The sequence below is a fragment of the Muntiacus reevesi genome, chromosome 7 (assembly GCF_963930625.1).
Source record: "Muntiacus reevesi chromosome 7, mMunRee1.1, whole genome shotgun sequence".
NCBI classification, from domain to species: domain Eukaryota; kingdom Metazoa; phylum Chordata; class Mammalia; order Artiodactyla; family Cervidae; genus Muntiacus; species Muntiacus reevesi.
The window spans coordinates 28,865,040-28,892,418 of NC_089255.1; the positions used below are offsets into that span (position 1 = coordinate 28,865,040).

The 27,379-nt window shown below is 40.6% G+C and overlaps 1 protein-coding gene across 2 annotated transcripts in view; it reads left to right on the forward strand.

Moving 5' to 3' along the window:
• Positions 1-27,379, forward strand: part of FMN1 (formin 1) — a 432,532-nt gene that overhangs the window by 303,409 nt on the left and 101,744 nt on the right. For both annotated transcript variants that reach the window (XM_065940546.1, XM_065940547.1), the window contains one exon: positions 25,427-25,519. In XM_065940546.1, the coding sequence (XP_065796618.1) occupies positions 25,427-25,519 (93 nt within the window). The remainder of the gene's footprint in view (positions 1-25,426; positions 25,520-27,379) is intronic.

Sequence of the window (27,379 nt, forward strand, 5' to 3'; positions counted from 1 at the left end):
GTTCATAGTGATGCTTCCTAAGGCCCACTTGACTTCACATTCCAGGATGTCTGAATCTAGGTGAGCGTGAGTGATCACATCATTGTGATTATCTGGGTCGTGAAGATCTTTTTTGTACAGTTCTTCTGTGTATTCTTGCCACCTCTTCTTAATATCCTCTGCTTTTGTTAGGTCCATACCATTTCTGTCCTTTATTGTGCCCATCTTTGCATAAAATGTTCCCTTGGTATATCTAATATTCTTAAAGAGATCTCTAGTCTTTCCTATTCTGTTGTTTTCCTCAATTTCTTTGCATTGATCACTGAGGAAGGCTTTCCTTTCTCTCCTTGCTATTCTTTGGAACTCTGCCTTCAAATGGGTATATCTTTCCTTTTCTCCTTTGCTTTTTGCTTCCCTTCTTTTATCAGCTATTTTAAGGCCTCCTCAGACCGCCATTTTGCTTTTTTGCATGTCTTTTTCTTGGGGATGGTCTTGATTCTTGTCTCCTGTACAATATCACGAACCTCCATCCATAGTTCATCAGGCACTGTATCAGATCTAATCCCTTAAATCTATTTCTCACTTCCACTGTATAGTCATAAGTGTGTGTTACACTGTGTCTTGGTGTGTATCTTTTTTCACCTTATTTGGAACTCTGGGCTTCCTTGGCCTAAATGTCTGATTAGGTAAGTTTTTAGCCACTGTTTTGTCAAGCAGTTTTTCTGGCCCTTTATCTCTCTTTTTTCCTTCCGAAAGCCCTGTAATATGAATGTTATTACGTTTCATATTATCCAAAAGGTCTCTTAAGGTATCTTTATTTTTAAAATTCTTTGTTTTCACTTTGCTGCTCTCTTTGGATGAGTTTCCTGTTTTGTCTTACAGCTTACTGATTCATTCTTCCGCCTCACTCAATCTTCTATTGAACCCATCTAGTGTATTTTTCATTTCAGCTAAACTTCTGTTTGGTACCTTTTTTGTATTCTTTATCCCTTTGTTGAAGTTCTCACTATGTTCATACATTCTTCTCCTGAGTTCTGTCAGCCTTTTAATTACTTTGAATTCTTTTTTGAGTAGATTGCTTGTCTGTTTCATTTAGTTTTGGGTTTTATTTTCAGCAGTTTTATCTTATTTTTAATGGAACATATTCCTTTGTCTCCTCATTTTGCCTAATACTCTGTGCATGTTGCTTTACATTGGTTTTATCAGCTGTCTTTCCTAGTCTTGAAGAAGTAACCTTGTTTAGGTGATGTCCTGTGGAGCTCTAAAGCACAGTCGCACCCCGCAAGCATAGTCTGGTGCTCAGGGGCCTCCCGTAGGTGGGCTGCACACTCCCTTCTGATGTGCTGGGGCTGCAGCTGCTGTGGGGCGCTGGTGGCAGGGTGATCACTCAGCCAGCTGTGAAGCCTGTCTGAGGCATCATCCAGGAGTGCTCACTTGGGCCTGCTGGTTAGAGGGAGAAGTCCAAAAATGGTACCCACCAGCACTGGCATTAGCATGGCAGCCTGAGCTCACAGAAGTGACTTCTGCCAGTGTCTCAGTCCCAGGGGAACATTCAAACTGGTTCCTCTGTCTCTGGAAGACACTTTAAGTTTAGTACATGGGTTTCACCTGTGGTCCGTGTACTCCTGAGTCTGGTGTGTTTTCACTGATTTTCGGGTCCAGTGAGTGCATGCAAATCCCTTAAGAGTAGGTTTTTCTGTCCCATGTGGTCATGTAGTTTTTTGGACTGTTCCCCATTGATTTTCAAAGCCAGATGTTTGGGGGCTTGTCTGTCCTGTGTAGGATCTAGAAGTTGGAATAACTGACGTGGAGCTCAAATCCCTCATTCCTCAGGGAAAAGATGCTATCTTGATACTGTCCTTTTACCCTTTGTTGTGGAGACTGTGGTGATTCCATTTTTCATGTCCTTTTCCTAGAGAATTATTTTTCTTGTAGCTATAGACTGCTATATTCATGGGAAGAGGCGAGTTCAAGATGTTCCTACACTGCCATCTTGAACCTTCTCCCTGAGACTAAGTTTTTAAACTGATGTGTACTTTTAATGTATCATTTTTCTTCTTTAAAGCTTTATTAAAAAAGTATGAATCATAATCAGTGATATGTTCAAGTCAGTGACATGGAATAAAAAGGTATTTAATCTGATAGGAAGAATTAAGTGATTGTTCACTTTGCTCAGGGGACTTCCCTGATGGCTCAGATGGTAAACAGTCTGCCTGCAATGCAGCAGACCTGGGTTCAATCCCTGGTTTGGTAAGATCCCCTGGAGAAGGAAATGGCAACCCTCTCCAGTATTCTTGCCTGGGAAATCCCATGGATGGAGGAGCCAGGCAGACTATACTCCATAGGGTCACAAAGAATCGGACAGGACTGAGCAACTTCACTTCACTTTCTCACTTTGCTCAAAATCTTATCACAAGTACCTGACATCTTGAAGAGAGGGATAAGGGATAAGATCCTGCCACTCCCCAGGCCAGCAAGGGATAGTTCACATGGGTCTCCTTTGCAGTTTGAATTTTATCTATTAGGCTTCATTAACATCAGGACTGAAGATGTTGGGGAGTTTAGTAGACATTTTAAAACTTGTTATACCTAGCCTCTTCCAGAGGATACTGGTTTTTTGTTACCATTCAGCTGTCTTGTTCTTCCCTGCGTTAGCTGTGGTCAGAATTCCTCCTTTCCTCTAAGTGTCCCCCATCCTTCCCCCTTAACACACACTCATGTCACATGTAACCATATAGTAGCCTCCTGTGACAGCCTCACCAGCTCACCTTCTCCTTCTTGACAGGCCCTGGGCTGCAGACGACCAGGGCTGCTGGGCTAGTAACTTTCCCTGTGCCATAACTCAACAGAGAGGTAGGATCACTGACAGGTTTATAGGAGAGCGGGGCTTTAAATAGCTGAGGTCAGTGTCTGGAGACTTCCCGTTAATACCACTAACAGCATCCCACCAGCCGAGACGATTGGCCACTTTGTTACCCACTCTAAAATATTTCTGATTTTTCAGCTTTATTTTCAGACACATCCTAAGAAATCTTGACTCCCAGCAAATCGACAATGCAGCCTTCTTTATATGAAGCCTTGTTTATAGGCCACAATTCTCCCGACAGATTTACAAGTGTCTGCGGAGTTTTAAAAGATGATTGCTTAACCGGCATTAAGTGAGACACATAGGACTGTGTAAATATTTTAGCTGGAATAGGGAATTTTATTTTTTAATGCCTGAGCCAAATATTGCATTAAATCTGAAGACAGTGGCAAACTGATTAGCAATAGTTGCCAGCTTCATGCTTTGCCAGTGATTCTTGTAGCCAAGACTAGATACGAGAATTCATCTACCAGTTGAGGTTGTATGTTTTAAAATAATTTTCCATCTCTCTCTGCCTTCTCTTTATTTCTTCCTGTCTTTTCTCTTTTATTTCTTCATGATTTATTTAGATGTAAACACTTTGCAGAGTAGAAAATTACAGTTAGTGTGACTAACCAGTGAAGGCTGAAATGGGAACGTGGGTCTGGAGGTCAGAGAGGCTGTAGAAGGCTCACAGCTGTCCTAGTCGAGCAACATGGAAACAGGTTCCTCTTGGCTAATGGGCTTGTGTATCATCATCACTAGTCTCTGTAGCCAGCTGATTGTTGTACTCCTGGAAGAAAATAATCCTAAGATCAGCAAGGATTGCTACCTCTTCCAAATACCTATCTCTTTGAATTGCTGTTACCTTCCAGAATTATATGTATGAGTGAATTCATCACTTAATTTTAATGAAAATTGCATGCACTCAGCACTTTGCCTCCAGAGCAAGTTGTCTTTTATTTAAACACTTCCATGGAAAAGCATTTTCCTGAGTTGAGCACTGGGTAAAAATGGATGGTTGCATCTCAAGTGTCACTGCTTTGAGAGTTAGGCATCCTATCCACCAGGGCTTGGCTGTGCCTTTCCTGATCCCATCAACAACCTGTTAATTTTCATCCACTGATTTCCACTTAAAGATGCTTCTTAAAGCAATACTCACTCGATTGCCCCAATATGTAGATTCCATCTGTTCTCCACAAATAGCTTCAACTAATCAGGTTTCCAGATCATTATCTGAAATCGTGGATCTGCAGGTCTGAGCATCTTAAATTTATGTGTTCATAATTATATAAATGTATGCATGCACGCTAAGTCACTTCAGTCATGTCCAACTCTTAAGTGACCCTATAGACCATAGCCCTCCAGAATCCTCTGTCCATGGAATTCTTCAGGCGAGAATATTGGAGTGGGTTGCCATGCCCTCCTCCAGGGGATCTTCCTGACCCAAGGATCAAACCCATATCTCTTATTCTCCTACATTGGCAGGCAGATTCATTACCACTAGCACCACCTAGGAAGCCCATATAAATGTATATTTCTTCCAAAATGTGAGTGTTTTATGTAAATTTTAAATTTGCTTGTAGACACTCCCCAAATTCAGATAGCTCCACTGGCATTGACAGCAGTATAATTGATAATCAGAATAAATGTGATACAGAGGGCCTTTCAAAACTGCTGACAAGGGCAGGCCTCAACCCCAGTCTTATTCTGTGATTAATTCCTTAAAGTTATGACCAACCTAGATAGCATATTAAAAAGCAGAGACATTACTTTTTCAACAAAGGTCCATCTAGTCAAGGCTATGGTTTTTCCAGTGGTCATGTATGGATGTGAGAGTTGGACTGTGAAGAAAGCTGAGTGCCGAAGAATTGATGCTTTTGAACTGTGGTGTTGGAGAAGACTCTTTAGAGTCCCTTGGACTGCAAGGAGATCCAACCAGTCCATCCTAAAGGAGATCAGTCCTGGGTATTCATTGGAAGGACTGATGCTGAAGCTGAAACTCCAGTACTTTGGCCACCTCATGCAAAGAGTTGACTCATTGGAAAAGACCCTGATGCTGGGAGGGACTGGGGGCAGGAGGAGAAGGGGACAACAGAGGATGAGATGGCTGGATGGCTTCACCGACTCGATGGACATGATTCTGAGTAAACTCCGGGAGTTGGTGATGGACAGGGAGGCCTGGCGTGCTGCGATTCATGGGGTCGCAAAGAGTCGGACACGACTGAGCGACTTAACTGAACTTAACTGAACTTCTGTATGTCACCAATTATCTTCACCTTTGAGTAAATTACCTCAATGGGTGGGTCATCATCTCACTGTTTTCCAGCCTAGAGTGTAATCACTTCAAATGCAAGAACCATAGTCTTTGTATTACAGTGACAGACATAATTCTAGCTTATGTATAAAACCACCTCTGCAGAGTGATAGAGAAGGTACAGTTTTACTTTCAAAATCTCTCTCCTTCATCTTTCCCATTTTGGTACAATCCATGTTGTACTAAATGCAGCTTGACTGCTATGTATTATATCATGGACTTAAATTTTTGTTTTTAATTTTACCCATAATTTCACTTTTAAAATCTGTCTTAAAGAAGTAATCTTAAATTCAGAATAAGTTTGTATGGGTACAGATGTTACTTACAACCAGAATAATTCAATATAAGGATAAGTAGAAAGGACTCTGATATTCAACTGCAGGGGAATTGTTACATGAACTGGAGCACATCCATTTGATGAAATTTTATGTGGCCGTTAAACACAATGCTTGTGAATTTTGTGAAATAATATGAGAAAGTGTGCCTGATATGTTTAGTAGAAATAATAAAGGTACATAAATTTCTCTATCAAGTAAAAGTATATAAAAATAACATATAAAAGCAACCTCTATAAAATTAAGGAGGTGGGAAGGTGGTGCTGATGCCAAGACTGAGATACTGAAAAACAGAAGAAGTATTGAAGTTTTAAATGGTCATTATTGTGTTCATGGTACCATGAATGACTTTTTTCCTGCTCATTTTTTGTAAGTGTGTTTTGCATTTGTTTATATGTATTTACCTTCATAATACTTGAAGTGAAAGTGAAAGTCGCATCCGACTCTTTACAACCCCATGGACTAAATAGTCCATGGAATTCTCCAGGCCAGAATCCTGGGGTGGGTAGCCTTTCCCTTCTCTGGGGGATCTTCCCAACCCAGGGATCAAACCCCGGTCTCCCACATTTCAGGCACATTCTTTACCAGCTGAGCCACAAGAAAAACCCAAGAACACTGGAATAGGTAGCCTATCCCTTCTCCAGCGAATCTTCCTGACCCAGGAATTGAACCAGGATTTCCTGCATTGCAGGCAGATTGTTTACCAACTGAGATATGAGGGAAGCCCTCTTAATACTTAGTTGAAGACAACTGCTGCTGTCCTCAAGTTCCCTTCCCCTTCAAATGCTCAGAAACTTCGTGTTTGCTGCCTGAGGCTTCCCATTAGACCATCTACTCAGAGATGGAGCCCTGCTGATGGTGACTTTTTTTTCCATTATAATACAACTTCCTTGTCTCTTGTTTGAAATCTACCCTCTCCAAACTCTTCTGAGAAATTAATGTATCTTGTTAATATTAATGAATTCTTGTTTGATTGTATTTGCTTTCTCAGCTAATATATATATGCATTTCTTCTGAAGTTAGCATCTTTAGTTCAAGGGAAGACTTCTATGATGGCAGTTTTCATGAAGGTCACGGGAAGGGATGTTTTCAAACAAATGGATCACTTAACACTCTATAAATCAAAATATGCCCAATCCATCTATATTTAGGCCTAGTCATGGGTAGGTGATTAATGAATATTTTTCATGCTAATGTCTCACAGGCCAAGGCAGCGTCTATAACCACATAATCATTACAGTGGAAATTCTGACTCAGCTGTGATGTTTGATAGGAGGGACCTTTGAATAGTGCTTGAGACAATTCCGTGCAAAAGCTGTAGCTGGTGGTGCAGCTTTGCAAGTCTTTGCAAAAGTCCTAAAGCATGTTGGCATGTCCTCACTTGGCCTTTTCACTTCTGCTTAATTTTTCTCATGGAGAATACTCGTGATCATGGGACGTTAAGGTGAATTTGATCTGGGCGGCCTCCCTCTGTGAGGTGAATCAGCATCATGGGATTCCCTTGAGCCCAAGCTTCCTGGTGGGTTTATTTTTACAGAACATTTCTCTGAGGAAAGGGGCACCCACTCCAGTCTGAGTAGACCTGAGAAAATATCTTCTTGGTTGAAAGGATCTTCCTCACTTTGCTATTTTTTTTTTTTCCTCTAACTTAACTTCTTAAACAAATGGCTATAGAATCTGTCTTCCCTGATTTCACCCCTCTCCTATTTAGCTTCTGCCCTCCACGCCCCCGCCCCGTACCCTAAAACTGCTTTTGAGATGACCAGTGACCTCCCTATTGCTAGAATCAGTGGTCCTGTCTCTGTTTTCAAGAGTATTGCGCAGGGTTAACTGCTCTTTCTTGCAGTAATGGTTTCCTCTTGTATCTTGTGACTCCCCACTCCTGATTTTCTACTTTCCTGCTCATTCTTGATGCTGAAAGTTCAGGCTCTGTACACTGGTGCCAAATCAAATCTCAGAGACTGGGTTTTGGGTGAAAAAGAAAAGAAAAGCTTTATTGCTTTGCCAGGCAAAGGGGGACACAGTGGCCTCATGCCCCAAAAAGCTATGTCCCAACCCAGGAGGATTTGATGAAGAGTTAAGGAAATGGCAACCCACTCCAGTATTCTTGCCTGGAGAACCCCATGGATGGAGGAGCTTGGTAGGCTACAGTCCATGGGGTTACAAAGAGTCAGACAGGACTGAGTGATTTCACTTTCACTTTATAGCAGCAGTTCAAGGGTGGGGTTGCTAATAAGATTGGGGTGCGTGCAGGGACTTCACTCTTCTAATCTGGTCTCAGCTCTTCTCGATGAGCTTCTCTGGTTCCTGGCCTCAGGTGGTCTTCTCTGGTATGAGGAGTTTAAGCTGCCATCTTCAAGAATTTAAAGATGTTGTTATGTATAACCCTCATGGGCTTACCTCCATAGCTCAGTCAGTAAAAAATCTGCCTGCAATGCAAGAGACCTGGGTTCAATTCCTAGGTCAGAAGATGCCCTGGAGAAGGAAATGGCACTCCACTCCAGTATTCGTACCTGGAAAATCCCATGGACGGAGGAGCCTGGTCGGCTCCAGTCCATGGGGTCGCAAGAATCAGGCACGACTTAGCCACTAAACCACCACCAACAGCATGTGTATCCCTTGAGGAAGAAGCAGGACCCGGCCCCAAGGCAGCACTGTTGTTTCCTGGCTGCCCTTCCCTTCCCTTCCCTTCCTGGATTAGCTCTGTTCCAAATCTGCCCTTTGGCACTCCAGGAAAGTCAAGGAGGCTAGAGTAGACAGAAAGGTTTCTCTGCCCAGTGACCAGAAGCTCCACGGCGTCCTGTTTGATTCCTTCTCCATCCTTTACTGGCCTTTCCTCTACCACTCGCTTCTAACCTCTTCTCTTTTTTGCCTAGCAATTCAACTGTTTCCATAGTTTTAAATACTAGTGTTATGCCTGTGACTCACTGGTGTGATTTGTATCCCAGTCACATAGCCTGGACTGCAGACTGTTGTATGTAATGTGGGTGTGTAATTGACATCTCAAACTTAACATGTCCTAAATCACACTGTTGATTTTTCTCCTCAGACTTAACGGCCCCCTCCGTTACTCTGGTCAGGTTCTCTAGTCAAACATCCTAACAGTGAGACTTCTTTGTATATAATTATAAGCCTCCTACTTTTATGGTACTTTCTGTTCTCCTTTCCCTAATCAATGTAGTTCCAATTCCTTTTAACCCAGTTCCTTGAGTCCAGTTGCTTTGAATCAGGATACTAGAGATCCAGGAGAGAGAGATCTGCATCTCTGAGGTTCAGTCATCCTGTTACCATGTAAGTGAAAGTTGCTCAGTCGTGTCCGACTCTTTGCAACCCCCTGGACTACAGTATATGGAGTTCTCTAGGCCAGAATACTGAAGTGGGTAGCCTTTCACTTCTCCAGAGAATATTCCTATCCCAGGGATTGAACCCAGATTTCCCTCATTGCAGGTGGATTCTTTACTAGCTGAGCCACAAGGGAAGCCCAAGAATACTGGAGTGGGTAGTCTATCACTTCTCCAGCAGATCTTCCTGACCCAGGAATCGAACTGGGGTCTCCTGCATTGCAGGTGGATTCTTTACCAACTGAGCTATCACGGAAGCCCATTACCATTTAACTTATCCCCAAAGAAAGTGAAAGTGTTATCACTCAGTCATCTTTGGCTCTTTGTGACCCCATGAATGGTAGCCCGCCAGGTTCCTCTGTCCGTGGGATTCTCTAAGCAAGAATGCTGGAGTGAGTTGCCATTTCCTTCTCTAGGGGATCTTCCTGACCTGGGGATCAAACTTGGGCCTCCTGAATTGCAGGCAAATTCTTTACTGTTTAAACTACCAGGGAAGCCCTAACTTATCCCCAAAGATCTGTGCATTTCCATAATACCTTAATTTTACTCCTCATATTTCCTCTTTCTGAAACTACTTCTCTCTCCCTTCATTCTTCTTGGCTGACTGGCTTAGTTCCTCCTTGACCTTTGCAATTCTACTAATAAGTTACCTCTTTCTGAGAATCTTCCCTGGCTACCACTGAAAAGTGAAAGTGAAGTCGCTCAGTCGTATCTGACTCTTTGTGACCCCATGGACAGTAGCCTGGAGCCAGGCTCCTCTGTCCATGGGATTTTCTAGGCAAGAGTACTGAAGTGGGTTGCCATTTCCTTCTCAATTCCAATCTGAATTAGGGGCTCCTATCCAGTGTCCCATGACACTCTACTGTATTACACTTTGTTGATTTCCTTGTCTCTCTATGTTATTAGACTCTTATGAACAATTTTAAAGGAGAGATGACTGATACATGCTTGCTCAGTTGTGTCCGACTCTTTGCAACCCCATGGACTATAGCCTGCCGTGGGTCTTGGACCCTCTGTCCATGGGATTTTCCAGGCAAGAATACTGGTGTGGGTTGCCATTTCCTACTTCAGGGGATCCTCCCAACCCAGGGATCAAACCCATGCCTCTTGCATCTCCTGCATTGCCAGGTAGATACTTTACCTCTGTGCCAACTGGGAAGGCCTGAAATGCCCAATTCAGTTCAGTTCAGTTGCTCAGTTGTGTCCGACTCTTCGAAACCCCATGGACCACAGCACACCAGGCCTCCCTGTCCATCACCAACTCCTGGAGTCCACCCAAACCCATGTCCATTGAGTCGGTGATGCTATCCAACCATCTCATCCTCTGTCGTCCCCTTCTCCTCCTGCCCTCAATCTGTCGCAGTATCCAGGTCTTTTCAAATGAGTCAGCTCTTCACATCAGGTGGCCAAAGTATTGAAGTTTCAACTTCAACATCAGTCCTTCCAATGAACACCCAGGACTGATCTCCTTTAGGATGGACTGATTGGATCTCCTTGCAGTCCAAGGGACTCTCAAGAACCTTCTCCAACACCATAGTTCAAAAGCATCAATTCTTCGGTGCTCAGCTTTCTTTATAGTCCAACTCTCACACCCATACATGACCACTGGAAAAACCATAGCCTTGACTACACACACCTTTGTTGACAAAGTAATGTCTCTGCTTTTCAATATGCTATCTAGGTTGGTCATAACTTTCCTTCCAAGGAGTAAATGTCTTTTAATTTCATGGCTGTAGTCACCATCTGCAGTGATTTTGGAGTCCAAAAAAATAAAGTCAGCCACTGTTTCCACTGTTTCCCCATCTATTTGCCATGAAGTGATGGGACCAGATGCCATGATCTTAGTTCTAAATGTTGAGCTATAAGCCGACTTTTTTACTCTCCTCTTTCACTTTCATCAAGAGGCTCTTTAGTTCTTCTTCACTTCGTGCCATAAGGGTGGTGTCATCTTCATATCTGAGGTTATTGATATTTCTCCCAGCAATCTTGATTCCAGCTTGTGCTTTTTCCAGCCCAGCATTTCTCATGATGTACTCTGCATATAAGTTAAATAAGCAGGGTGACAATATACAGCCTTGACGTACTCCTTTTCCTATCTGGAACCAGTGTGTTGTTCCATGTCCAGATCTAACTGTTGCTTCCTGACCTGCATGCAGATTTCTCAAGAGGCAGGTCAGGTGGTCTGGTTTGCCCATCTCTTTCAGAGTTTTCCACAGTTTATTGTGATCCACACAGTCAAAGGCTTTGGCATAGTCAATAAAGCAGAAATAGATGTTTTTCTGGAACTCTCTTGCTTTTTCGAAGATCCAGCGGATGTTGGCAGTTTGATCTCTGGTTCTTCTGCTTTTCCTAAAACCAGGAACTTCAACATCTGGAAGTTCATCATTCACATATTGCTGAAGCCTGGCTTGGAGAATTTTGAGCATTACTTTACTAGCATATGAGATGAGTGCAATTGTGTGGTAGTTTGAGCAGTCTTTGTCATTGCCTTTCTTTGGGATTGGAACGAAAACTGACCTTTTCCAGTCCTGTGGCCACTGCTGAGTTTTCCAAATTTGCTGATATATTGAGTGCAGCACTTTCACAGCATCATCTTTCAGGATTTGAAATAGCTGAACTGGAATTCCATCACCTCCACTAGCTTTGTTCATAGTGATGCTTCCTAAGACCCACTTGACTTTGCATTCCAGGATGTCTGGCTCTAGGTGAGTGATCACACCATCGTGATTATCTGGGTTGTGAATATCTTTTTTGTACAGTTCTTCTGTGTATTCTTGCCACCTCTTCTTAATATCCTCTGCTTCTGTTAGGTCCATACCATTTCTGTCCTTTATTGTGCCCATCTTTGCATAAAATGTTCCCTTGGTATCTCTGATTTTCTTGACGGGATCTCTAATCTTTCCCATTCTATTGCTTTCCTCTATTTCTTTGCACTGATCACCGGGGAAGGCTTTCCTATCTCTCCTTGCTGTTCTTTGGAACTCTGCATTCAAATGGTTATATCTTTCCTTTTCTCCTTTGCCTTTCACTTCTGTTCTTTTCACAGCTATTTGTAAGGCCTCCTCAAACAGCCATTTTGCTTTTTTGCATGTCTTTTTCTTGGAGATGGTCTTGATGCCTGTCTCCTGTACAGTGTCATGAACCTCTGTCCATAGTTCATCAGGCACTCTGTCTATCAGATCTAGTCCCTTGAATCTATATCTCACTTCTAAGGTATAATCGTAAGGGATTTGATTTAGGTCATACCCAAATGGACTAGCGGTTTTCCCCACTTTCTTCAATTTAAATGTGAATTTGGCAATAAGGAGTTCATGATCTGAGCCACATGCAGCTCCCAGTCTTGTTTTTGTTGACTGGGTAGAGCTTCTCCATCTTTGGCTGCAAAGAGTACAATAAGTCTGATTTCGGTGTTGGCCATCTAGTGATGTCCATGTGTAGAGTCTTCTCTTGTGTTGTTGGATGAGCGTGTTTGCTATGACCAGTGCGTTCTCTCGGGAAAACTCTATTTCCTTTTTCCCTGCTTCATTCTATACTCAAAGGCCAAATTTGCCTGTTATTACAAGTGTTTCTTGATTTCCTACTTTTGCATTCCAGTCCCCTATAATGAAAAGGACATCTTTTTTGGGTGTTAGTTCTAGATGGTCTTGTAGGTGTTTATAGAACCGTTCAACTTCGGCTTCTTCAGCATTACTAATCAGGACATAGACTTGGATTACTGTGGTATTGAATGGTGTGCCTTTGAAACGAACAGAGATCATTCTGTTGTTTTTGATATTACATCCAAGTACTGCATTTCAGACTCTTTTGTTGATTATGATGGCTACTCCATTTCTTCTAAGGGATTCTTGCCCACAGTAGTAGATATAATGGTCATCTGAGTTAAATTCACCCATTCCAGTCCATCTTAGTTCGATGATTCCTAAAATGTCGATGTTCACTCTTGCCATCTCCTGTTTGACCACTTCGAACTTACCTTGATTCATGAACCTAACATTCCAGGTTCCTATGCAATATTGCTCTTTATAGCATCGGACTTTGCTTCTATCACCATTCACATCCACAACTGGGTGTTGTTTTTGCTTTGGCTCTGTCTCTTCATTCTTTCTGGAGTTATTTCTCCACTGATCTCCAGTAGCATGTTGGGCACCTACCCACCTGGGGAGTTCATTTTTCAGTGTCCTATCTTTTTGCCTTTTCTTTCTGTTCATGGGGTTCTCAAGGCAAGAATACTGAAGTGGTTTGCCATTCCCTTCTCCAGTGGACCACATTCTGTCAGAACTCTCCACCTTGACCCGTCCATCTTGGGTGGTCTCACATGGCATGGCTTAGTTTCACTGAGTTAGACAAGGCTGTGATCCACGTGATTAGAGTGGTTAGTTTTCTGTGATTGTGGTTTCAGTCTGTCTGCCCTCTGATGCCCTCTCTCAGTGCCTACCCTCTTACTGGGATTTCTCTTACCTTGGCCACGTGGTATCTCTTCACGGCTGCTCCAGCAAAGCGCAGCCACTGCTCCTTACCTTGGACAAGGGGTATCTCCTCACGGCTGCCACTACTGACCTAGGATATAGGGTATCTCCTCTTGGCCACTCGCCGCTCCAGCGCCACGCAGCCACCACTCACCCAGTATGTCTGGTTAACTGTTTGTCTCCAACATTTACCAATGACAAAAGTGCAGATACTCAATATTTTGAAGGTATGAGTATTTGTATAACCCATAAAGATTCTTTGTAGGGCTAGAAACCACCCTGTCTCCTGTGATCAAAGTACAGCTCACTCTAAAATCCCACCTCTGTGGAAAAACAAGGGGCTTCCCAGATAGCTTAGTCATAAAGAATCTGCCTGCAATTCTGGAGATCCAGGTTTGATCCCTGGATGGGGAGGATCCCCTGGAGGAGGAAATGGCAACCCACTCCAGTATTCTTGTCTGGAAAATCCTATGGACAGAGGAGCTTGGCAGGGTACAGTGCATAGGATTCCAAACGGTCAGACATGACTGAAGCAACTTAGCATGTATGTTGAAAAACAAAGATGTCCATAGGATTGGAAGGCCAAGGAATTGGAGGGTTGCCTTCCTGTGAGGTGTCTGCTCTGCACTAGGTCCAAACTTTGTGAAAACTGAGCTCCTTCTTCATTATTCACAGGCCACACTCACTCACAGTTGCAAGCACTGTGAGATCAGTGAGGCTCTACTGAAGCTATGGGGATGCCCCTGAGGCCAGACTTCTCCAATTCACTTATATTCTCTTCCTGCCCATAAATGTCTGCATCCATCTCTCCTTCTGAGAGACATCCAAACTTCTCTTCCTCTGTTACAAAAGACAGCATCCCATTTCCCTGAAGCCAGAATGTTCCTGAGGCCTCATCTGGAGATCCTGAGATGTTTGACTCCAAGAATGTATCAAAGACTTGTTTCTAATAATGACTATCCCCTTTCCAAGAATTCTGAATCTAGCTTTTGAAATGTTTTTTAAAAAACATATATTTCATATCTGAATAAATGAATAGTAATGAAAATGACTTGGTATCCAGTCTACATGTGTTTTCCCTAGCCCCTGCCTCTATCTATCTAGGTGTGTTATACATAGATGTATAATGTGTATTTCTAGGTGTATTTCTAGATGTATTTTTGTGTGGTTGTATATGTATATACTAGAGACAGATTCTATCAGGGCACTAATAACTGTACTGCATGCATACAAGTGTATTCATTTTGTAGTTGGTAGTTTATTCATTTATTTAGCAAATGCTCGTTGAGTATCTTGTTTAGACTAGACATTATATTAGGTGCCAAGGAGATAACAAAGTACACTGCCTCTGCCTAATGGAGAAGACAACCAAATAATCATGAAAATTATAGTTACAAAGGGGAGGTACACCATGCTGTGAGATTGTGTATTGGAGAAGACCTCATTCATATAGAGTGGAGAGTCAAAAAGAAATCCCAATGATGTGCCCTTAGTGCTGAGATGAAAATGACAACTAACCACTAACCAGGCCCTGGTTATCCAGAGGATAGAGGAGAGTGCGTACATAGGTGCATGCATGGTAGGTTGCTTCAGTCATGTCTGACTCTTTGTAGCCCCCCAAAAGTCCCCTCTCCATGGTATTTACGGGCAAGAATACTGGAGTGGGTTGCCATGCCCTCCTCAAGGGATCTTCCTGTCCCAGGGTCCAAATCTGCATCTCTGTTGGCAGGTGGGTTCTTTACCACTAGCACCACCTGGGAAACCTAGAGGAAATATCCCTGGCTAAAAATACACCCTGATGATGGGAAGGAACTGATGAAGTTTGAGGAATGGAGAGAGGGCCACTGTGGCTGGAATACAGGGTGTTGGGGGGAGGACAGAGTGAGGCTGGGGAGGGGCCAGAGTCAGCCTGTGCAGGGCCTGGCAAGGCCAGTCTCTGAGAGCTGGTGGGTTTAAGCAGGGGATTGGCATAATAAGGTGTGTATTTTATGAAGATCACTGTGACTCCAGTGTGAAGGACAAATCTGGAGGAAGCAAGGGTGTGGGAGAAACAGCTAAGAAGGTGTCTCAGCAGTCCGGTCAGAGTGATGGACTGCAGAGCTCCTCTATAGATGGAGCTATGGGATAGACATGTACACGCAGGAATTACAGTCCCAGAGATGGGACTGTAATGTTTACGCAGATATTGTCTGGCAAGAGAGCACCACATGAGAAAAAAGGAAATGTTCACAAACTTGAACATTTAATGGCCGAGTGTAGAAAGATGAGGCTGCAAAGGAGACAGAGCAGTTGAGGTAGGAAGAAAGTCAGGGATGCTATACCCAGAGCCAAGGGACAAATTATTTCAAGATGGGAACATGGGTGGCAGAGTGGAATCCTGCTGGCGGTGAAATTTTTTTCAAGACGGTGACAATAGGGGAGATTCACTGGTAACTTGAGGGTGTTCTTTCCCTTGTCGTAATGGGGGTGAAGTAAATTTCAGCGGGTCTGGGACTAAGTGGTGAATGAAAAACAGAAAAAGTGAGTATGGGCAGTTTTTTAAAGATGGTTTGGCTGTGAAAGAAATCAGACTATTTATAACAGTGATTTGTTGTTTACTAAACACATAAATATTAGGAAAGTCAACTTGTTTAAAGAATTTGTAGGGCTGTTATTGTTTCATTGTTCCTGGAAATAAGAAGGATAAAGCCATGTACAATATGTATTCTAACTAGGCTTAGAACTGTTTATTTTAAATGGATAAAGAATAGTTTGAATAGCATTTTACTGCTCAGTATATAAAATGTTTTTTCATGTACATCTCATTTAGTCCTCAAGAATTTAGAACTTTTTATATCAGAAACCAAGAATCAGAGAGGTATTAAATGCCTTTCCAAGCCAATAAATAGGAAAACTAAGAATAAGTGAATGTATCTTAAGATTAAGAGTAGTTCAAAGAGAAAAAAATTTAATATATTAATTATCTATATGTGTATATATTACAGGTATATATATGGCTGTCTTCCACAATTAAAAATATGCCAAAGCTCTTGTTTTAATTTGTTAAAAGTTAACAAAATTCTTTCAGTCCCTTGCTTGTATTTCTCTTAAATACAACTATTTGTTTACTAGGATTGACTGGTTTGATCTCCTTGCTGCATTAAAGTAAATAACCCACATGTTTATATGCAGTTCAAATTATGAGAAACAATAATTACTGTTTTCCATTCCCATTAAGAAATTTTTGTTGGGGATCTATTCACTACAATGTCTGAAGGCAGAGATTTTAGTCTTTTTTTTTTTTTTTCACTGATGTATCCCTAGTATTGAATACAGTTTGTGGCAGACAGTTGGCATGCAGTGACTTTTTGGTGAATTGATGTATTTATTGAATGAATTTCTTTAGAGTAAACTCCTTAACCCAGCAGTCTATGCTCTTTATAATTGAACTCTGACTTGTATCTCTCACATAAGCCTCACTGATGTAACATAAACATTTGTTTTAGTCTCTTAGTTCTATTTTAAAATCACTTTCTTTTTATTGAGCTATAGTTGATATGCAAAGTTGATATACAACATTCACAATGTTTAAAGGTTATATTCCATCTCTAGTTGTTATAAAATATTGGTTATATCCCCTATGTTGTACGCTGTGTATATCCTTGTAGCTTATTTTTTTTTAAGACAGTAGTTTCTACTCCTGTATTGCTGGCCCTTGCATCCCGCACACTCTCCACACTAGTTCGTTCTCCATATCTGTGAGTCTGTTTCTTTTTTGTTATATTCAATAAATTGTTTTATATTTTGAGATTCCACATGTTAATGATATCATACAGTGTTTATCTTTCTCCATCTAACTTATTTCACTTAGCATAACCCTCGCCAATTTCATCCATATTGTTGCAAATGGCAGGATTTCAGAATTCTATTCTTTTTATGGCTGTGTAGTAGATCACTGTGCATATATACTGCATCTTCATTCATCTGCTGCTGGGCACTTAGGTTGCTTCCATATCTTGGCAATTATAAATAATGCTGCTTTGAACATTGGGGTGAATGTATCTTTTAGAATTAGTGTTCTGGGTTTTTTGGGGGTTTTTTTTGGGTGAATGCCCAGGGGTGGATTACTGGGTCATATGGTAGTTCTGTTTTTAGATTTTTGAGGAGTCTCTATGCTGTTGTCCATAGTGGCAGCACTGATTTACGTTCTCACCAACAATATGAGGGTTCCCTCTTTCCCACATCATCACCAACATTTATAATCTGTGATCTCTTTGATGATAGCCATTTTGCCAAGTGTGAGGAGGATGTCTCATTGTGGTTTTAATTGCATTTCTCTGATGATTAACAGTATTGAGCATCTTTTCATATGTCTGTTGGCCATCTGTATTTCTTTTTAAAAAAGTGTCTGTTCAAGTCTTCAGCCCATTTTTAAAACTGAGTTGTTTGGGTTTTTTGATGTTGTTGTATGAGTTGTTTATATATGTATCTATAGATAGATAGATATAGATGTTAACCCTTTATCAGTCATATCATTTGTAAATATTTTCTCCCATGTATTAGGTTGTCCTTTTGTTTTGTTGATGGTTTCCTTTGCTCTGCAAAAGCTTTTAAGTTTAATTAGGTCCCATTTGTTTATTTTTGCTTTTAATGCCTTTGCTTTAGGAGACAGATCCAAAAAATATATAGTTGCAATTTATGTCAAGAAATGTTCTGCCTATGTTTTTTTTTAGGGGTTTTATGGTTTCCAGTCTTATAGTTAGGTCTTTAATCCATTTTGAGTTTATTTTTGTATATGATGTTAGAGAATATTCAAATTTATGTCTTTACATGTAGCTGTCTTGTTTTCCCAGCACTACTTTTTGAAAACACTGTCTTCTCTCCATTGTGTATTCTTGCCTCCTTTGTCTTCGTTTAACTGACAGTAAGCTCATGGGCTTATTTATCAGCCGTCTGTTCTGTTCCATTGATCTATAGATCTGTTTTTGTGACAGCACTGTAATATTTTGATTACTAAAGCTATGTAGTATAGTTAGACAGCATGATTCCTGCAGCTTGGTTCTTCTCTCAAGATTATTTTGGCTATTCAGGGTCTATTTTTGTTTCTATGCAATTTTAAAATTATTTTTCTAGTTCTGTGAAAAATACCCTGGGTATTTTGATAGGAATTGCATTGAATTTGTATATTGCCTTGGGTAGTGTGATCATTTTTAACATCATTAATTCTTCCAGTCCATGAACAGTCTATCTTTCCATCTGTTTATGTTGTCTTCAATTTCTTTTTTCAATGTTTTATAGTTTTTCCCAGTATAGTTCTTTTACCTCCTTAGTTAAGTTTATTCTTAAATATTTTATTTTTTTCCAATGTGATTATAAATGCAGTTGTTTCCTTAAATTTCTCTTTCTGAGAGTTCATTGTTAGTGTGTAGAAATTCATTAGATGTCTATATAAGAAATTTTTTGATGTATTGTTGAATTCAGTTTGCTATTTTTTTATTGAGGATTTTTTCATCTATATTCATCAGTGATTTTGACCTGTTATTTGTGTGTGTGTGTTATGTCTCTGTCTGATTTTGATATCAGAATGATGCTGGCCTCATAGAATGAGTTCAGAAACATTCCTTTTTATGCATTTTTCTTTTGAATAGTTAGACAAGGATAGGTGTTAGCTCTTCTCTAAATGTTTGGTAGAATTCATCTGTGAAGCTGTCTGATCCTGGACTTTCATTTGTCAGGAATTACTTTTTATTACTGGTTTACCTTCATTACTGGTAATTGGCCTGTTCATAGTTTCTGTCTTCCTGATTCAATCTTGGGAGATTATACATTTATAAAAATTTGTCCATTTCTTCTCAGTTGTCCACTTTAGTAGCATATGTTAATAGTTTTTCATGCTATCTCAGTTTTTGTGTTGCTTTAGCAATTCTCTGAGTTAGTTCTTTGAGCATGGAGCTCAGAGAAAGGCTAGGGATCTTATAAAACTGAAGAACAAGTAGAACTGGCCCAGATCCAAGGAGAGGATGAGTAGAAATTAGGTAAACAGCGAGGGGAAAAAGAGGGAATCCCAGATTTAAAAAGCAAAGCCTAGATATATCTTTCTTTTTCTCTGAAAATATATTCTGACTTCATTACAAAGACCATAGGTCCTTCACTCATACAGAAAAAAAATGTGTACCCTATTTTCCTTAAAAATGCCCGTGTACATTTGATCTGTTAAAATGATTAAACATGTATCAAATTTTGATGAATTAAATGTTGACCTTGCCTCTGTGTCCTTATAACCTACCCGTTCTGTGTCCTTATAACCTACCCGTGCTTTGTAAGTGACTCAATAAGCTTTATTCCTTGTTCTTAAAAGTTAAAAAACAAAAAAACAGAAAACCACTTAGAAACTTAACAGTCTAATATTTGAAATCTCAAAACATTCAAAGCTATATCTTTCCTTCCTAAAATGCTTGACAATCACTTAACCTATTTTTTTAAGTTTTTTTGTTATTGAGATATATTTGATGTACAATAGTGAATAAGCTTTGAGTATACAACATAGTGATCCACAATTTTTAAAGATCACACCTCGTTTATAGTTATTATAAAGTATTGGCTATGCTTTATATTTTAAATGCTTCACAAGTACTTAACCTTTAGTTAGTATCTCAATTTAGTATCAATAATTTTATTATATATAATATATACATATATATTCAACCTTGGGAGATTATACATTTCTAAAAATGTGTCCATTTTTTTCTTGGTTGCCCATTTTATTGGCATATATTAATAGTTTTTCATACTGTCTCAGTTCTTTGTATTGCTTTAGCAATTCTCTGAGGTAGTTCTTTGAGCATGGAGCATGGATAGGATATTATAAAGTATTTTAGAGAATGCTTTCAACATTTCATCTCTCACAATGATCTATTAGTAACTAACTTCAGGGGTTAATATATTCTTTAATTCTGTCAAATTTAATAGAAAAAGAAGAGAGAGAGAAAGAATCCTGGGTGACTTTGGCTTCTAATGTTGGAACGCCTAGCACAGCCCTATGTGAGGCAGCCTTGGTGGTCTAGCAATATTGTCTAAGTGTCTCCTGGTTGGACAGTTAATGACATTGGGGCTTTGTCAGGGACCTCTCTCCTTTATGCACTGCTACTCTCCAGCGTCAGTGTTAATTAGTCTTCAGGTCTCCTGTTTGTCTGCTCGAATGCATCCTGGATAAGCCAAATTAATAAGTGGGAGCTGGCCAGCTGCCTGGCCATCAAATATGGCACAGCACTCAGACAGTCAGAGGGCAGCCCTGTGCTTTGATCGTGTGGAAAAGTTTAATTCTAACAGGCCACGTGGGAGGCTGTGCCCGTTGGGGTGCAAAGAGGACCTCGGGGCCCAGCAGGGAAGCTGCTGTCCTTTGGACTGGTTTCAGTGTTTCTCATTTCAAACCCATGAGTCTAGGAGGCCCCAGACACTTACTTCACATTTTGTTTCATCTTTCCCCCAGGAGTTTCTTCCTTGAATTCTCATAGTGGGTGGTAGATCATGAGCAAGGGAACAAAAATCATTATCTCTTTGTTCCAAACAGGAGATTTGCGCTTGGGTGTATTTTCATAAATAGAGTGTGTAGAATTTGTAGTACATAATCTCCAGCCATGACTCTTGCTGTTCTGCCTATGACATGTTTCCCAACCAATTTTACAAAGTTATAAAAGTGACAGATAATATATTGGATGCCGCTTGCTAGTGCCAGGCGTTCTGCAAACCACTTTACATGCATTGGCTCATTTAATTCATGTATCTTGCCTGTAGGGCTTCCCTGATAGCTGTTGATAAAGAATCTGCCTTTAATGCAGGAGACCCTGATTCGATTCCTGGGTCAGGAGGGTCTGCTGGAAATGGAATAGGCTACCCACTCCAGTATTCTTGGGCTTCCCTTGCGGCTCAGCTGGTAAAGAATCTGCCTGCAATGCGAGAGACCTGGGTTTGATCCCTGGGTTGGGAAGATCCCCTGGAGAAGGGAAAGGCTATCTTGCCTGTAAGTAAGGGGGTCCCCATTTTGCAAATGAGAAAAGCCACAACCCACCTGTCCTTAGGTAGGTGTGGATCCAAGCCTCAGCCTTTTACCACACCATTACCTGGCCAGTCTGGGGAGTTTAATGGACACAATGAGCGCTGTCACCTCAGCCAGCACAGAGGGAGAACCACAGTGATCAACCCTTTTAATTCAGGCAGATACAGAGGTTTTGTTTGTGTAATTGAGACAAGAGGCTCTACCTTGGGCTTTGCTTTGCCTAGCAAGAAATAACCTTGAAGAAATTACTGTCCTGGCTTCAGTTATGTCCTTTTACCAAGATGCAGGCCTGCCTCACTGTATATTATTTGTGTTCATGAAACATAGTTCTCTGTAAATGAAACTGCTGGAATATGGATGCAGTAGAAGACCAGTTAAAAAATTTGAAACCCTCTCCCAATTTATATTGTGAGAATAAATATGATTTCAGAATCATAGTTTGGTATCATCAGAAAAGTTTATGTGGTCATAAAAGTTCATTGGAAAATGTCAGTTCTTGAAAGTAGAACTCTTCCAAAGTGTGTCTGATCAGTCTCCTGCATCTTAGTCTGCTGTCACAACTATTCATTCAAGAGAATAATCTTTGCTACTTTCCTGTGCCTTCTAGCATGAAGTGGTAGATGTTTGGGGGATACTTTATTTTTTTTTTTCATTTATTTTTATTAGTTGGAGGCTAATTACTTTACAATATTGTAGTGATTTTTGCCATACATTGACATGAATCAGCCATGGATTTACATGTGTTCCCCATCCCGATCCCCCCTCCCACCTCCCTCTCCACCCGATCCCTCTGGGTCTTCCCAGTGCACCAGGCCCGAGCGCTTGTCTCATGCATCCAACCGGGGCTGATGATCTGTTTCACCCTAGATAATACACATGTTTCGATGCTGTTCTCTCTAAACATCTGCGGGGTACTTTAAAATACACTCAGCATTTTCACATCAGTTTGGGACAGTCACAGTGTTTGGGACCTATTGATGTACCTAGGAAGGAGAGTGAAAGTGTTAGTCTCATCTGACTCTATGCAGCCCCATGGACTGTAGCCTGCCAGGCTCCTCTGTCCATGGAATTCTCCAGGCAAGAATACTGGAATGGGTAGCCATTCACTTTTCTAGGGGATATTCATGACCCAGTGATCAAACCCGGGTCTCCCACATTGCAGGCAGATTCTTTACCATCTGAGTCACCAGGGAAGCCCTAGGAAGGAAGGAAAAAGTAAAGAGACAAGGAGGTCATATTATACCCCTGGAGAGCCACTCAGTCAGGGTCAAAATTGCTAACGTTTTTTCCACTTTCCTCCACATAAGAATCTTGTTGAGGATATCTGATGCTTTGGCCAGATGCATGAAGGTCTTTGGACAAGTTTGGGGATGAGTAAATGAAACCTGCATGGTGATTTTGCAGGGATTAATATAAATAGACAAGTATAATAAAAGGTAAAACATAAATGCTCTCTGGAAGATAGAAGTTCAACAGATTAAAAAACTTTGGATTGGAAGGGTTTTATGGTAGTTGGTGGCATCTTAGAAAAACTTTTTTAGAATGAATAGGATTCTATCAAGTGCACTAGAAAGTATGTAGGGAGTGAGAGCAGGATGGACAAAGAACCACATGAGTGGAGGCATGGAGCTGGCAACACTGGTTGATATAATTTGGAAACATTGTGTAATTTTGGTCTCATTAGTCAAATATATGGGAAAATAAAGCTGAAAAGGGGAAAGGCCTTAAATCTCAGCCTGGAAGTTTGAATTCATTTGAATAAGCAACAAGAATCCATTAATAGTTTCATCTTTTTTCTGTCCCTTTGCCTTTTTGTTTTCAGTGGATGATCTTGCATTTTAATCCATAGAGGCCACAGAAAACTTAAGTTTTGAAGTTAAGTTTTGAACTCCTCTCCCTTATAACAAAAAATAATAGAACAAAAACAATACATTCATCTCTTCCAGCTCAATCTACACTATCCGTCTTCCCTCTCTCTCTGATAGCTCTAGCCCAAAGTCATTATTTTGATAATAGAATAGTGATGGGAAGGGAGGCACTTATCATTTTGGCCACAGTAAAAATAAAAAAAGGAATGCACACAGTGATAAAGCTTTTAGGAGTTACATGACTAGATAACCTCTGAGAAATACAAAAACAGAGGAGAAAATGACAACTCTCCTTTTTCTTGCTCTAATAACTGGCTGATGTGGGGGACCCACTTGGGATAAAATATAATGACTTACTTCCCTGGTAGCTCAGTAGGTAAAGAATCTGCCTGCAATGCAGGAAACCCGGGTTCGATCCCTGGGTCAGGAACATCCCCTGGAGAAGGAAATGGCAACCCACTCCAGTATTCTTGCCTGGAAAATCCTATGGACAGAAGAACCTGTGGGGTCACAAGAGTTGGACACAACTGAGTGAGTAAACCACCACCACAAATTTTGGACATGTTGATTTAACATATGTTTGAGAAACATGGGTAGAGTATTAGGTTCATAGGACAGAACTAGCAAAGAGGTAAAGGAAAATCATACAACAGTAGAAAATTATTAAGTAGGTATTGTGGAGAGGACAAACATACTGACAAATAAAGGTAAAAATGTAGGAGTCGGGGGAGGAATGTTTTGAAATAATGATTGACTGGTTTTAAGGTATTTGTTCCAGATAAGATGGAACATTAAAAAAAAAAAAAGAAATGAATCTTTGCATCCCAGAGGACAAAGTTTTCCTAGATAACACTAGAGTGATTATCAGAAGAGTTCACCATAGATATTCAAAATAAACTCTATTAAAAACTTTTGGAAAATAACAGTGTCAATGGGAAGAGCCTGCATTTAGGCCCTTGTGTCCTATGATCAGCCTCATGATCCCAGGAGGGAATCCCTGGAGGTGATTCTGAGATTGCAGCTAATGCTGAACTTAACAGAATTCCCTCCCATCGTGCTTTCATCTACAGTACAATCTGATCGTCCCCCAGAGTCATCTAGGATTTCAACAATCTAGGTGGCAATATTGTAAGAGAAAGTGTCAAGTAACTAATTTCAAAGGACCTCTTCTGCCTTTCCTGTGTTTCAGGGCTGTTGTGCTTGTGGATTACCGCACATGTTCATAGTAAACATTCTAGGATGCTGGTTTTGGAAATGCCAAGTTCTTGTATATGAATTTCCCAACATAAATAAAGGCATACTTTCTAACTGTACTTTTCCAAAATACCTTCCTTTGTGCTTCTGTAAATTCCTCCAAGAATATACCTTTCTCTGTTTTTTGAACCATTTATAGTGATTTCTTTATGGCGAAAAGCTGGTGCTTTAATATATTCTCTTGAACAATGGCATGTCAGTAATTTCTGGCCGTGATCAATAGACAAAAGTAATCATGACTCAGCTCTAGCTTGGGAGAAATGAAGCCTTTTTTTCTACCCAATGCATTTCTGCAGATGTACAAACATATCAAAACTTTGGGAAAATGCCTTTTGCCTGGGTTAACTGCCTTTTGTGACAATTTGTTACCGTTTATTGTAGTTTACATGTCACCAAATGAAAACTATCTGAGGGGTCTTGATTACCAAAAAACAACATATGGTAAATTCTGGATATCCTGTCTGTAGTAAATCATATTTAAAATAATTTCACATATTTTAGTAAAATATTAATGGGAAAGGTAGGTGAACAAAAGTGAAGAGAGGTTTGATCCTCCCCAGCCTGGCTTCTCATGCTGTATGGTGATTATCAGACCTGGGAATTCAAGACCTGGGAATTTTTGCAACATCTATTTTAAGCTTTTGAACTATGAAGCTGAAGAGGATCTGGGCTCTTAATTTGCTAGGACTAGTCCTTATGTTGTTTTTGCCTCTCTTTTCGAGAGACCAAAAAGCAGAGTTTTACACCTGTGCAAAGTCAGAAGTTTTGCTGCGTTTCTTTAAAAAAATTTAAAAAGGTTGAAGGTGATGCATTTCCCTGTTCCTGAAGAAAGGTATAGAATGAGTAATTATTTTTGTTTTTTGTTTTTGCTTTTTGCCCTGTAATTTGGATAAATAGTGATGGGAAGGATTTCACACTTAATACAGAGCATGAGTTCAGCAAATCTGTGTTCTTGGGGAAGTCTCACTGCCACCTTCTCTTCACAGCAAGTGAGAAACAGATGGCAGTTGTGTGTAAGGAGTCGCCAAAGGAGTATCTGCAACCGTTCAAGGACAGGCTCGAAGAGTTCTTCCAGAAAGGTAGGAGATGTGGCATTCTGAAATGTCTTCCTGTCCCCCATCTTCTCCGAGCCCCACCACCCTGCACATCCTGCCTGAGCCCTGGCAGCACCCAGGATTCCATTAGCCCATCTTCCCTTGGTGGGTCTATGCTCAGTGTAGATGAAGTTGTCCTGTAACCTTTATCTCACCTTTCAAATGTGCTGTAATAGTTTAAATCCTTTAACATTACTCCTGTTTCTGTAAACTTCGCGAGGGAAAGCTTTCTCTTTGTCTCTTGATGGCTCCCAAGAGGAGCCTCAATACCTGTGAACTGACAAGTGACGGCCATGGAAGGCTTATGCAGTCGTGTAGGCGGATGGTGATTATCTTTCTGGTTTTATGAGTGGAGCAACTTGGAAACTGGTATTGTATTTTCCATTCCTTTTCAGAAAGGAAAATTGGGGCCAGGTGAATGTCACACATCCAATCACTTGGCACCCATCGGCCCTCAGGGGTTAGCAGATGGAAGTGATATGCATGAGACCCAGTATTGACTTGAGAATCTTACTGAATTATGTTCCTTCCTCCATGGTTTTGGCAGGACTGGGGAACTTTTGTTGAGCCCTAGTAGTGAGTATGAAAGTTTAATGCCTTTTGGATGTTTCCTATTCTGATTTCTCAAATCCAACTTATGATGTGAAACAAAAATAAACATGGGATGCAATTTTCAGTTGCAAAAGAAATAACTCATGGGGAATGCAATGTACAGGATGGTGACTGTGGTTAATAATACTGTACTGTGTATTTGAAAGTTGCTAAGAGAGTAGATCTTAAAGCGTTCTCATCGCACACACAAAATTTGTAACTCTACATGGACAGATGTTAACTAGACTTACTGTGATGATCATTTCACTATATATATATTTACATATATATAGATATAATCATTATGTTGTACACCTGAAGCTAGTATACTGTCTTACATCAATTATATCTAAATAAAGAAAAAAAAGTGTGGGTTAGTAAGAGGGGGCTTTTGTCTTTGCTTGAAAGCCAGGGGAAATGCATGTAGGAAACTTTAGTGGTTTATTAGCATGCTGTTTCTATTTATTAATAAGACCACATGATACCAAACTATCAACAAAAGACCTTTAAGCAGAGTAAATCCATAAAGTATGGCCAAACCACCTTGGGAATTGGCAGGGAAATTCCCAGTCCATGAGTCAGAGAAACTTCATTCCAACTGGCCCCTTGGTACAGAGTTCATTGCTCCCTCCTCCTGGATGAGGTCTCATTGGTATTGAAGCAGAAGTCAGAGTTCTCTCTTGGCCGCAGCTGAACCTCAAATATGATGGCAGTCCTGCCACCAGACCAAGGTATCATTTTGAGAACGGACAGTAATACCGACATTTATGAGTTATGTGGTTAAAATTAGGTTTTAGATGTGATTTATAAAGTAGATGCATTGCTTTTTTTAATTTATTTTTTTAACTGAAGACTAATTGCTTTACAGAATTTTGTTGTTTTCTGTCAGACCTCATCATGAGTCAGACATAGATATACGTATATCCCCTCCCTTTTGAACCTCCCTCCCATCTCCCTCCCCATCCCACCCCTCTAGATTGATTCAGAGCCCCTGTTTGGATTTCCTGAGCCATACAACAAATTCTGGTTGACTATCTACTTTACATATGGCAGTGGAAGTTTCCATGTTACTCTTTCCATACATCTCACCCTCTCCTCCCCTCTCCCCATGTCCATAAGACTATTCTCTATGTCTGTTTCTCCATTGCTGCCCTGTAAATAAATTCTTCAGGACCATTTTTCTAGATTCTGTATATATGCATTAGAATACAATATTTATCTTTCTCTTTCTGACTCACTTCACTCTGTATAATA